The 13202-nt window shown below is 45.0% G+C and overlaps 1 protein-coding gene across 4 annotated transcripts in view; it reads left to right on the top strand.

Moving 5' to 3' along the window:
- LOC112857889 (interleukin-1 receptor-associated kinase-like 2) overlaps window positions 1-13202 on the top strand; it is an 80095-nt gene that overhangs the window by 14649 nt on the left and 52244 nt on the right. For 2 of the 4 annotated variants that reach the window (XM_086697449.1, XM_086697447.1), the window contains exons 1-2: window positions 3027-3232; window positions 11307-11489. In XM_086697449.1, the coding sequence (XP_086553575.1) occupies window positions 3139-3232; window positions 11307-11489 (277 nt within the window). In that variant the 5' untranslated portion in view covers window positions 3027-3138. Of the gene's footprint in view, window positions 1-3025; window positions 3233-11306; window positions 11490-13202 lie in introns of those variants that run through there. The other 2 variants (XM_086697448.1, XM_086697450.1) reach the window with 2 other exon arrangements.

Below are 13202 nucleotides of genomic sequence, written 5' to 3'. Positions count from 1 at the left end.
AGAGTAGAAAGAGCACTTCCTTTGGAGTCAGAATTGGGTTGAATCCTGTCACGTGGCCAATTTGATTTGGCCAAGTTACACTGACTTATGCCTCAGTTTTCCCTTCTATAGAATGGGAACAATTAAACCTACCTTATAAGGTTGTTGTGAGGATGCCAGATAATGTATGGTAAATGCTTGGTATTTGGCAGGGGAGCAGTAGCTCTACTACTTAGTAATAACAAAGATCTTACTTTGAAGAATTTATTCTAAAGAATGGGGACCAAGATGTGCCCCTAAGATGATCTGCTCAGGCCCTGATCTCTCTGATCAGATCTCTCTGGAGAAGAAAATCCTAGGACTCAGATTCCGAGCCCTGAGAATGGGATGAGAAGGAAACTTGCCAAAAACCCAAGGAAATAGCAGAGAGAGGAGTTGCTGGGGCTTGTCTATCCTGGACTAGGCTGAATGCAAATCTCCTGTGGTTTCAAAGCCCCATCAGGGGGAAGAGGCCTCATGGCACTAAGGGAGGAAAGCTACAACCCATGCTCTGTGCTTGCAAAAGAGAGGGAGAGGCAGGAGGAGGAGGGCTCTGCAAGTAGAAAACATGAGAGAAACAGAAGGATCTATGCTCTGGGCTGTAGGTGCTTTCCCATTCTATTCCACCGTCAACCACTCTTGAAACACAGGACTTCCCATGAAAAGCAGTCACAGAACACTAAAATATGCCCTAATTCCAACATCAAAGGGGTAGACTCACATAAAATCAACCCTTTACTGGGCTAAGCACTTTACTGTTTATCCCAAGCATTTGGAGGTCCATTTAAGCTTCACACCGATCCTTCGAAGTGATTATGGGAGGATATCCAGTTTACAAAAGAGAAAACTGCAGCCTTGCTCAGGATAAAGTACCAGACAGTGACAGAACTACCGCTTGTATCCAGGTAGAATTCTAAGGTGGTGGATGCTTTTTTTCTTTTCCTTTCTTTTAAAAATGAGTTTGATGTCCTTTGATCCTTTGTCCTCTGATGGATTGTGGGAGCACTCTTCCTGGAGCTTTTTTTCAATATTATCAATGGCAGCTACCATTTTTCGAGTCTATTCTCTGTACAAGAAAGACTGTAGTAGGCATTCTATATGGGTTGTATAAATTGATTTAATCTATTTCTCTAGCTCACAACCTTAGGCAAATAGAACTCATAAGTACCATTTTATAGATGTGGAATGCAAGGTTTGAGAAGTGAAATGGGTTGTCCAGGGACACAAAACCTGTTGGTGGCAGAACCAAGGCTTGCCCCAGGACTTTTTGCTTTCCTTTCAGGTTCCTTCTGCAGCCGGATGTTTATGGCCACAAAGTGGAACTCTAGTTTATTTGCTCTCACTGATGTTGCCTAATCTCTTGGAACTTCTCTATTTCTGTGTAAAAAAGGGGATAATACTGGGATGCCTGAGTGGCTCAGTTGGTGAAGCATCCAACTCGTGATTTCAGCTCAGGTCATGATCTCACAGTTGTGAGATCAAGCCCCTCATGGGGCTCTGTGGTGGGCATGCAGCCTGCTTGAGATTCTCTCTACTTCTCCCTCTACTCCTCCTCCACTTGAGCATGTGCGTGTGCACACGCTCTCTCTCAACAAAAAAAGGGGGATAATACTATCTATAGCCTAGGCCTATGAAAGTTACAGAAAATGATTTATGCAGAGCACATGATAGGTATAGATAAGTGGTAGTTATTATAATAAAGAGGAAGTTTGTAGCCAGTGATCAGACTGTTTGGGTTCAAATCCCAGCTCTGTCACTTGTACCTGTATGATATTCGGCAACTTACCCAACCTCTCTGTGCTTCGGTTTCTCATCTGTACAATGGGGGTAATAACCACACCTACCTAATAGGTTCATTGAGAGGAGTAGGTAAAATGACCCAGGTGAAGTCTGCACATCGTAAATGATCAATAATACTAGCCACTATTAGTGTAAGTTCTCCTCCTACTCTACTTAATAATTCAATTTGCCCTGAAATCTCTCTTATTCTGCTTTCCCCCATTAAGATTTATTACCTTCTAAGATAATAATTCAGTGTGCCACCCCCACTCTCTTTCATCATACTTTGCTTTTATTCTCTAATGTTACCTATCATGTTCTATAGTGCTAAGTTATTTACTTACTTAATATTTTACTGCTTATTGTCTATATTCCTCCAGGGTATGGATTTTGTCCTTTTTTTTCTTTCTTTAAAAATTTTTTTTAAAAATGTTTATTTATTTTTGAAGGAAAGAGAGACAGAGCATGAGCCGGGCGGGGGGGGGGGGGGGGGGGGAGGTGCGCAGAGAGAGAGGGAGACACCGAATCTGAAATGGGCTCCAGTCTGAGCTGTCAGCGCAGATCCCAACATGGGGCTCGAACTCACAAACCACGAGATCATGACCTGAGCTGCAGTTGGTCACTTAACCGACTGAGCCACCCAACGCCCCATGTCCTTTTTTCCTCAGAGGCATTGCCAGCACCTAGAACAGTGTCTAGCACATAGTAGCTGTTCAATGAACACTAACCGTTATTATGATAAAGTCTATCTTGTCTACCCTATTTAACTCGCTCTCAATTCCTAATTCCCTTAACCAACTTTCCTTTTTCTTTTTTGCAATAGCACTTACTACCTTTTAACACACCTCATAACTTATTTATTACATACTTTTATTACTTATCATTAGTTTTCTTCTCCCACCATCTAGGTTTTAAGTCCCATGAAAGTAAGGAAGTTTGTAGATTTTCTCCAATCCTGTATCTCCAATACCTCGAACAATGCCTGGCATATAGTAGGTAATTAACAGAATATTTGTTGAATGAATTCTGTGTGGCAGAGCGCCCAAAACACTGGGACTGGAGTCAGAAGTCCTCCTGGGACTGCCACTGAAGTCCTCGTGTGTCCTTAAACGCGTTCCCGCCCCACACGCCAGTCAGTCCAGCCGGCGGGGCGGGTGTCGCGCCGCGAGTGGCCGCTGGGGGCGGTGGTGCCAAGCTCCCGGCCCGCCCACTTCCCCGGAGGAGGTGGCTGGCTGGCTGGCTGGCTGGGACTCGCCCGCCCCCGGAGTAGAGAAGCCCCGGGTCCTCGCGGGGCTGCCCCAGTTGCCGGCGAGCCTGCCCGCCGGCCTCCGGAGCCCAGCCATGTCCTGCTACATCTACCAGCTGCCCGCCTGGGTACTGGACGACCTGTGCCGCAACATGGACACGCTCAGCGAGTGGGACTGGATGCAGTTCGGTGAGTGGGCTCCCCCTGGCGACCCCGCCACCAAGCCCCCTGCCCACCCCTGTTTAAGTGGGTCCCGAACCGAGGGGTCTTGTGCGGCCGTTCCGGGCCGGAGCCTCGTCGTGTATCCTCAGCTGGCCACCACCTCTTATCTGGACACCCCCCACTCCTCACCACTACCACCGGGATTGTCTGGAAGGTGTTAGACGGTCTTAGAAAATTTCTGTTGTTCATCTGTCGCTGAATAATGACCGGCTCGACTTTGCTGTTTACGGTAAAGCTTATCCTAATAGCTCTATCAGCAATTACTGTGCGCTTAGTGTGCGTCCCGCCCGGATGCAGGCACTGACACTGATTATCTCATTGAATTCCCACAAGGGCCTATAAAGTGCATGTTTCTCTTACACCTTTTTACAGACGTGGAGACAGATTGAGAGAGTGATGGAGTAAATTGCCTACGGGCATGGCGTTGCTAAACTCCTGGGTGTGTTTGTTTGTTTGAGCTTGGTAATAGGCAGAGAGGGCCTGGCATCTGGGGCGGGGCGGGGGGGGGGGGGGGGACGCTGCGCGCCTCTGGTCCTCCGATTCCCAAGCAGAGGTCTGCATTCCAGGCTCCACCTCCTCCCAGCTGGTGACTTTGGACAAGTTGCTTCACTTCTCTGAGCCTCAGCTTCTTAATCTGTAAACTGGAGGTTCTTGTGAGTAATGAAAATTACGCAAAGGCACCTGACACTTAAGTGTCAGATTCTTGTAAGTAATAAGGAAGTATTAATAATTATTATGTTTGTGTTTGAAGTCATTGTAACTGGTACCACTTTATTTTTAAAATAATCTCTATATTTTCTTTAAAAAATTTTTTTTTAACGTTTGTTCATTTTTGAGAGAGAGTGAGTGAGAGCGAGCCCTAGTGGGGGAGGGGCAGAGAGAGGGAGACAGAATCTGAAGCAGGCTCCAGGCTCGGAGCTGTCAGCACAGGGCTGGATGCGGGGCTCGAACTCACGCTTAACTGACTTAGCCACCTAGGTTCCCCTAAAATGATCTCTGTATTTTCTTTCGAACTTAGATTATGATATGTACCATTTATACAAGAGTGTATGATATATGCACAGTTGAAAGAATAGTAATAAAATGAACGTGTTTTTGTTATCCATCAGTTTGAGCAAATAATATACCTTTTAACCTAGTGATTCTCAACCAGAGGCGATTTTGCCCCCTTGGAAACACATGTCTGGACATTTTTGGTTGTCACAGCTGGGGGCATGCAGTGAGTAAAAGCCAGGGGTGTTGCTAACCACCCTACAATGCACAGGACAGCCCCCTCCACGTAGGATTATCAGGTCCAAAGTGTCAATAGTGCTCAGATTCAGAAACCCCGTTTTCAACCAGTAACAAAAATAATACACGCTTATTGAAAAATAGCGTGGCAAACAAAGATTAGCTCAAATTCCACTACTCAGGGATAACCATTCTTATTTGGATGCTAATATAATAATGATAATAAACAGCAACAACTTTTGCTGTCTACTTCCTATGTGCTAGCAGAGTGCTATGTGATTTATACCTTCTAGTATATAATAATAAATTTACTTATGTGCATGCATTTTTCAAAAATTGTATCATTTTGTACATTCTAATAGCATGCTTTTTTAACTTAAAATATTCAGGTATTTCTCCTTGCCAAGCAATGTTCCTTAGCAACATGGATTTAGGTTTTATTTTTAGCTTGTATTTTTGTTAACTATTTTTAGTGGAAAAAGCGACGCATGCATTTATAAAAGTAAATAATACAGCAGGGGTGGGGAGGAAGGTAAATGTCTTTCTTCTTCCGGGTCTTCAGTCTCAGTCCTCTCCCCAGAGGCGGTCACTGCTAACATGTCAGGACACCTCTGAGAAAGTCAGGACACCACCTGATCTTCTAGACTGTTCCTTTGTTCCAATGACCTGTGACTTATCTACTTTGAATGTTTCCTGGGCAGTGGACAAATTTGTATAAGAGACTCCCTCTAGGTTTTTTTTTTTTTTTTTTTCTCATGTCGGCCTTGACTGTAAACACCAGAGGAACTTCTGTTCCTAAGATATTTAAAAGGTACACCTGTGGCTTTTTTTTTTTTTATTAAAGTTTATTTATTCTGAGAGAGAGAGAGTGAACAGGGGAGGGGCAGACAGAGAGGGAGAGAGTCCCAAGTAGGCTCCTCACTGGCAGTGCAGTGCCTGATGTGGGGCTGGAACTCACAAGCCGTGAGATCATGACCTGAGCCAAGATCAAGAGTCAGACACCTAACCAACTGAGCCACCCAGGTGCCCCCAACACCTGTGGCTCTTTAAAAGCACTTTATGAGATATAATCCATATGCCATACAATTCACCCATCTAAAGTGTATAATTCAATGGTGTTTAATATATAGAGTTGCATATCCATCTCGACAGTTAATCTTAGAACATTTTCGTTGCCCCCAAAAGAAACCCTATGCCCCTTAATTGTCAACCCCAACATTCCCACCACATACCACTCATTTTCCTCAGCTTTGGGCATTACCTATTCCGGACATTTCATAGAAATGGAATCATATAACGTGTAGTCTTTGGTGATTGGCTTCTTTCATATAGCATTAGTGTTCAAGATTCATCTCTGTTGTACCATGTATCAGTGCTTCATTTCTTTTTATTGCTGAATAATGTTGCACAATTTATTATCCATTCACCAGTTAATGGGGTTAACATTTGGGTCCTTTCCACTTTTTGGCTGTTTTGAATAATGCTCTTGTGCATACTTGTGTACAAGTTTTTATGTAGATATATGTTTTCATTTCCCTTAGTAGATACGTAGGAGTGGAATTACTGAGTCATATGGTAACTTTATATTTAACGTTTTGAGGAAGTGCCAGACTGTTTTTGATATTGTCTGCACTATTTTACAGTCCCTCCACCCGTGTACGAAGGTCCAATTTCTCCATATCCTCCCCAACACTTGTTATTATCTGTCTTTTCACCGCTACCCATCTGAGCAGGTGTGAATGTAATTGTAATTTTGATTTGCATTTCCCTAATGACTAGTGATGCTGAGTATCTTTTTATGTACTTGTTGGCCATCTGTACATCCTCTTTGGGGAATACCTCTGATTTTTTAGACCCTGGAGACACCAGAATTGCTCAAAGTCTTCAAAGACTTCCAATTGTGATTTAGGATATAATCCGAGCTCTACCAGGCTTTCCCGATCTGTCACAATCTGACCCCCACTGACTTCTGACCTCTTTTCCTTCCACACTTGCTCTTGCTTGCCCTGCTTTCAGCCACATCGGCCTCCCTGGTCCAGGCTCAGGGCCTCTGTACTTGCTGTTGCCTCTGCCTGGGACATTCCTCCCCCAGTGTTCACCATGGCTGCTTAGTTCCCTCTTGCCGCTGTAACGAATTACCACAAATTTAATGGCTTAAAAACAACACACATTTATCATGTTACAATTCTGGAGGTCACAAGTCCTAAAATCAAGGTGTTGGCAGGGTTGCATTCTTCCTGGATGCTCTAGAGGAGAATTCATTTTCTTGCCCAAATGTATCAGCTTCTAGAAGGCTGCCTGCTTACGTTGGCTCGTGGCCTCTCCCTCCACCTTCAAAGCCAACAGCAAAGCATCTTCAAATCTCTCTCTGACGTCTGCTTCTGTTATTATATCTTCTCTGAATCAGACACTGCTGATTCCCCCTTGTAAGGACCCTTGTGATTACATTAGGTCCACTCCAATCATTCAGATAATCCCATCTCAGAACCCTTAATGTGAGCCCATCTGCAAAGTTGCTTTTGTCACTCAAGGTGGTTTTGGGGTTTAGGATACTGACATCTTTGGAGGGCCATAGCCCTTCTGGTCTCAGTTCATACTTCACCTTATTCCAGAGGCCCACCCTGCCCCCCTGTTACTCTGTACCACCACTGTGTTTTATTTCCTCTGTTCCACTTAACATACTTTGATATTACCTCATTCCTTATTTATTTATGTGTCTCTCTCCCTGGAGAATGTAAGCACCATGAGTGCAGAGACCTCACCCATCTGGTTCACTCCTGTATTCCCAGAGTCTAGGACAGCACCTGGCCAGTGGGCAGACATTCAACAGCCACTTGAACAAATGATGAGCTGAAGGATGTAGGAATGGCAAGGACGGGGTGGGTGTGCACTTTTTACCCCACTGAATTGGCTTTGGCCCATGGTCAGCCAGCTCTCCGTATTGGCATGGGGCTCGCTGGGCTGGGAGCTAGCCATGTTGCCCGTTTAGCTGCTCCTTGCCAGATCACAGTATTGTCTGGCTTCCTCTTCATCAGCACTAGTGATCGCCATTGTCCTTCCATTGCTAAAGAGTCTTTGTTTCTGTGAGTCATTTAGAAAAGAAAAGAGGGGTACTTGGGTAGCTCAGTCAGTTAAGCATTTGACTGTTGGTTTTGGCTCAGGTCATGATCTCCTGGTTTGTGAGTTCAAGCCCCGCAATGGGCTCTGCACTGACTGTGCAGGGCCTGCTTGGGATTCTCTCTCTCTCTCTCTCTCTCTCTTTCTCTCTCTTTCTCTTTCTTTCTGTCTCTCAGAATAAATAAATAATAAACTTAAAAAAAATAAAAGAAAAGATAGTCCCTTAGGGCAGATTGTGGTACTGGGGGGTATGTGGGGTGGGAAGATCCTTTGTCAGGTGGTTTAGAAAATCACATGGCCACATATGCGTGCTCTTTGGATTTGGCAACTGTTGGGAGACATTGTGGCTGCTTCCTGTTCATTTCCCTATGATTACAGTGGCATCCATTTTTTGTCTTAGGGGAAGACAGGCTTCTTACAGCGTCACCCACCCAGGTGTTTTCCAAAGGGCCCGAGGGCAGGAGTTGCTTTGTTGGACTGCTCTGCATCTTGCTCAGTCATGCATGTGCTAGCCTTTGTGCATTGCCCTGCTTTGTCCCGGTCTAGCTGTGTGATTTTGGGCAAGTGACTGCCTCTCTCTCTGAGCCTTCTGTTTCCTCATCTACAAAATGGGAGTGAGTTGCTGAGATGCTTAGAGGACATGTTAGGGTCTTTCGTGTTTTCTCCTTCTCTTAGCCATAGAGGAGTCCCATTAATCCTGACAAGGGTCATTTGACCCTACATCACTTCCCACTGGCCAGGAATCATTTCAGGAGGCTATGTCGTATCTGTTTCAGAGGGCTTTGAGCATGAGGCAAGGCTTACTACTCTCAGGTGAACGAACTCCTGCAGGATTCAGGGACTCAGATCCGGTGGGATGGTCCCACGTGGTCTTAACCACAGGGAACAAAACCAGGTTTTCATAGAACGTAGATGGCTTAATAATTACAGTTAACACTTATATCATATTTTCTATGTATGAAGCATTAGTCCAAGTACCTCTGTATATATGACTAATCTGATCCTTGAAACAGCTTCTGAGGCAGGTGCTATTGTTATCCTCATTTGCAGATGAGGAAACTGAGGCACAGGAAGAGGTGAAGGTCCTTCCTAAGTGGCAGAATAGGATTTTGAACCCTGACCTCAAAATCCAAAATCTAGGCCCTGAACCACCCCTGTCCTGTCCTGCTTATATAAATATGTATTTTTATATCTGTAGAAAAGTTTGGAAGATTAGAAGCAAAAGTATGACCAGTGTGGGATGATCACAGAGACTTTGATTTCATCCTGTTAGCCAATAATGACCAAGTATTTCTTGTGTGTGCTGAGAAAAGAGTTGGGAACCAGGGCCCTCAGTGCTGACTCATTCCCCCAAGATCTCTATCTTGCCTTGATCCTGTTTTAAGGGCCTGGTTAGATGTTGATAGGTTAATGCGTTAAGAATTGTCACTTTCATGCAAATGTGCTTTCATGGAAATGTTCAAAGTGCAAGGCACCTCAGGGCTGAGTTCCTATTTCTCTTGTGTTGCCTGTAAGGAAAGCGCACCCCACAAAGGTGTGGTGGAACACAACACCAGGGTTTCTGTTTTTCCCACTACCTCTGAAGAGTGGGAGGCGTGCTGTGCTGGTGAACAGGTGAATAGCTGGGTACATAGGGAAGGGGGCAGGGAGAGGTGTGGGGGAGGTGTTCCTTCCTCTTCCCTCCCCTCTTTTCTCTCAGCTTCTAGAAGCAGCCCCTGACCCTGCTGACATCATTTCCCACTGACCAGGAATCTGGCCTGGGGTTTCCAGTGACTAAAGTTGCAACTGAGAACTTTCCATCCCCTAACAGGCTTTCTCTCTGCAGAAAGATTGAGGCTGTCTCAGTCTTTCCCATTCCTCCAGAGGGAGGGGATTGTGCAATGTGATCATGTCACTCCCTGGCTCTGAGGTCTTCTGTAGGTAGTGTCTGTGGCTCTTAGGATCAAGTCCAAACTCTATATAGCCTGGCCTTCGAGGCCTTTAATGTAGTCCTGAGTTTTATCTCTTGCCTCCCCTTCCCCACTCAGTTCACTTATGTTTGTATTTTTCAAACAGAAATCTCCATGGGCTTCTGGTTTATTCACCACGGTATCTCTACAGTTTGTCACAGGCTTGGAGCACAGAAGTGCTCAGTGATGTTTTGCCGAATGAATGAACGAATGAACGAACAACTTGATGTTTATATGCATTCCTGTTCCATGATTTCTGAAAATCTGGAACTGAAGCGTGATTATTTTATTCCTAATTAGGACAAAAAAAGCCTCCTTCACTTTAGTAAACTCAGTGGAATACATGTGACCATTCAAAATGCCATTTAGGAAGAGTTTGTAACAACTCGGAAAATGCTGATGGTGTAATGATAGTAAATGAGAGCAGGATGCAAAATCTTACAGTCCAGCAACAGTGCATCTAGAACCGCTCCTGTGTGGAGGGGAGGGGAGAGGAGAGTTATGGAAAGAAAAAGTACCCTAGTGGGATGCTGTGTAACATGTTATATTGGTGGTTTTCTCCCCTTTTTTTCCCAAGTTTTCTTTAGTGAACAACCATTAATTTTATCATGAAAAATGGAAAGCAGGAATGCTTTATATTTAGTATTGCCAGCAGCAGCCACCTGCAAATTTTGTAGTGTTTCTGAGTTGGCAATGTGCTTTTAGATGCATGAGCTCTCTTTTTTTTTTATTTTATTAAAAAAATTTTTTTAATGTTTATTTTATTTTTGAGAGAGACAGAGTTCCAGTGGGGGAGGGGCAGAGAGAGAGGGAGACACAGAATCTGAAGTAGGCTCCAGGCTCTGAACTGTCAGCACAGAGCCTGATATGGGGCTCGAACCCATAAACCATGAGATTGTGACCTGAGCTGAAATTGGATGCTTAACTGACTGAGCCACCCAGGCGCCCCTAGATGCATGGTCCTTCTTGATGCCTGTAACAGTTCTATGAGGATGCTGGGCCATGGGTTCATTTGTTCCTTGGTTCTTTCATTCGTTCGTTCATTCGTTCATTCATTCATTCATTCATTATTCCCCCTCCCTTGCTGCCAAGGCTAGGACTTAGGGGTGAGGAGAATGAGATGCCCAGGGCAAAATTTAAGGAGGCACCTACTTTCCAGCTACTTCTCTAGCTTCTGAGATCAGCCCTGAGAGTGAGCTTTTGCCCCTGAGTGCCTTAAGTTTTGCTGCTGAGTGCCTCCTTTGCCTCACCTTGGTCCTGGTCTTGCCCCCACTCTGTACCAGGTGCTGTTCTCTGCTCTGGGGATCTAACAGTGGACGGAACAGATAAAACTCCCTGTCTACATGGAGCCTCTGTTCTAGGAGGGGAGGCAAGAGAAGTTCTATTACCTGCCCCCTCTTACAGTTGAGGAAACTGAGGCTCCTACCAGTGAGGTGACTTGCCCATAACGGACAAGCAGCTAAAGCTCAAGGTTGCCCCTGACCCTCTCCTCCAGTGGGCTCTCTCCTAAGTTTTGTGTGGCTGTGAAGTTGATATTTACACTGTGTCGAAGTGCCAGTCCCATGGGTGTCAGGGGGACTCAGTGCTATAAATTGGGCTGCCTGTGGACCCCAGCTACAGGTAGAATTTCAGGTGTGAAGGGGAGCAAGTGAGAAGCTACTGCGGACAAAGACCGCTAGCCTGGTGACCCTCTGGTGGAAGTACTGCCTTTCTGACGCTGAGATGGCCTCTCGCTTGCCTTCCAGCCTCGTATGTGATCACAGACCTGACCCAGCTGCGAAAGATCAAGTCGATGGAGCGGGTGCAGGGCGTGAGCATCACGCGGGAGCTTCTGTGGTGGTGGGGCATGCGGCAGGCCACCGTCCAGCAGCTGGTGGACCTTCTGTGCCGCCTGCAGCTCTACCGTGCCGCCCAGATCATTCTGAACTGTGAGTATCCAAGGTGGCCCGCTCAGCCGCCCGCGAGCAGGTTTCCGCAGGAGCCGCACCCTCTGGCCTTGGAACTTTTCTTCACCTTAGAAAAAAAACGTAACTGACAGAATTTACCACCCAACTAAGAAATTACCTCTGGGAGAGCAGTTGGGTGGCCAGGGAACCAGATATTGGAGAGAGACTTTTCTATAAGTTCTTCTGTACCTTTAAAAGTCTGCTTCTCTATTCCAAAAGTACATTTAAAAATAACGATTAAAAAGATAGCTATACATAAAAATCCAAAAGAGTCTACAGTAAAAAATGATTTATGTCGTCATCCTATATTCTCAGTTTTAATTCCCCAAGAAGGTAACCACTATTAACAATGTCATGCCTATCTTACTGGAAGTTTTCTGTGCATTGGCTAACATATATGTGACATCAACAACTACTTTTTTTTTAAAGATTTTATTTTTAAAGGAATCTCTACAGCCAACGTGGGGCTCAAACCCACAACTCCAAGATCAAGAGTCAGTTGTACACTCCACTGACTGAGCCATCCAGGTGCTCCTGTATTTTGAGTTTTTAAAATGATTTTATTTTATTATTTTTATGTGTATTTTTTAAATGTTTTTTTTTGAGAGAGAGAGAGATAGAACAAGCGGGGGAGGGGCAGAGAGAGACATGGGGATAGAGGATCCAGAGCTGGCTCCGTGCTGTCAGCACAGCAGTAAGCCCGACATGGGGCTCAAACTCACTCTCGAACCATGAGATCATGACCTAAGCCAAAGTCAGATGCTCAACTGACTGAGCCACCCAGGTGCCCCTTAAGTTTTGGTTAATGTTTGTACCAATATTACTGGAGCACCTGGGTGGCTTAGTTGGTTAAGCATCTGACTCTTGATTTCGGCTCAGGTTATGATTTCAAGGTGGTAAGATTGAGCCTGCATCAGGCTCTGCACTGAGCGTGGAATCTGCTTAAATTTCTTTCTCTCTCTCTCTCTCTCTCTCTCTCTTTCTCTCTTTCTCTCTCTCTCTCCCTCCCTCCTTCTGCCCCTTCCCCGCTTGTGTGTGCTCCCTCTTTCTCTAAAATAAAAACTGGAGAGCCTGGGTGGCTCAGTCAGTTAGGCATCTGATTTTGGCTCAGGTCATGATCTCGCAGTCTGTGGGTTCGAGCCCCATGTCGGGCTCTGTGCTGACAGCTCAGAGCCTGGAGCCTACTTTGGATTCTGTCTCCCCCTCTCTCTGCCCTTCCCCTGCTCACACTTTGTCTGTCTGTCTCTCTCTCAAAAATAAAATAAAACATTAAAAAAATAAATAAAAATTTAAAAATTAAAAAAATATCTGGATCAGTATTACCAAATTACCCTCTTACCCGCTATTACATCAGTGGTGGGAACGTATTTAGCAGGTAATAATCGTTCTCTGCCATGAAGAGATGCTGCAAAATTGAAGTAGAATTATGCCAAGTGCCTTGTGTTCAGCCAATGCTTAGCAGAAGGCAGGTAGGGTCATGGCTACTCCCATCTAGAACCCACCCCTTCTCATGTCTCCAAAGAGACAGTGTGGGGCAGCAAGCCGGTCTTTAATTTTATTTATTTATTTTTTTAACGTTTATTTTTTTTAATTTTTTTTTTCAACGTTTTTTTTTTTTTTTTTTTTTTTTTTTTTTGGGACAGAGAGAGACAGAGCATGAACGGGGGAGGGGCAGAGCGAGAGGGAGACACAGAA

The sequence above is a fragment of the Puma concolor genome, chromosome A2 (assembly GCF_028749965.1).
Source record: "Puma concolor isolate L17-30 chromosome A2, mPumCon1.1.hap2, whole genome shotgun sequence".
Classification (NCBI taxonomy): Eukaryota; Metazoa; Chordata; class Mammalia; order Carnivora; family Felidae; genus Puma; species Puma concolor.
Note: the sequence above shows the minus strand (reverse complement) of the source record. Positions and strands in the feature narration are given on the sequence as shown.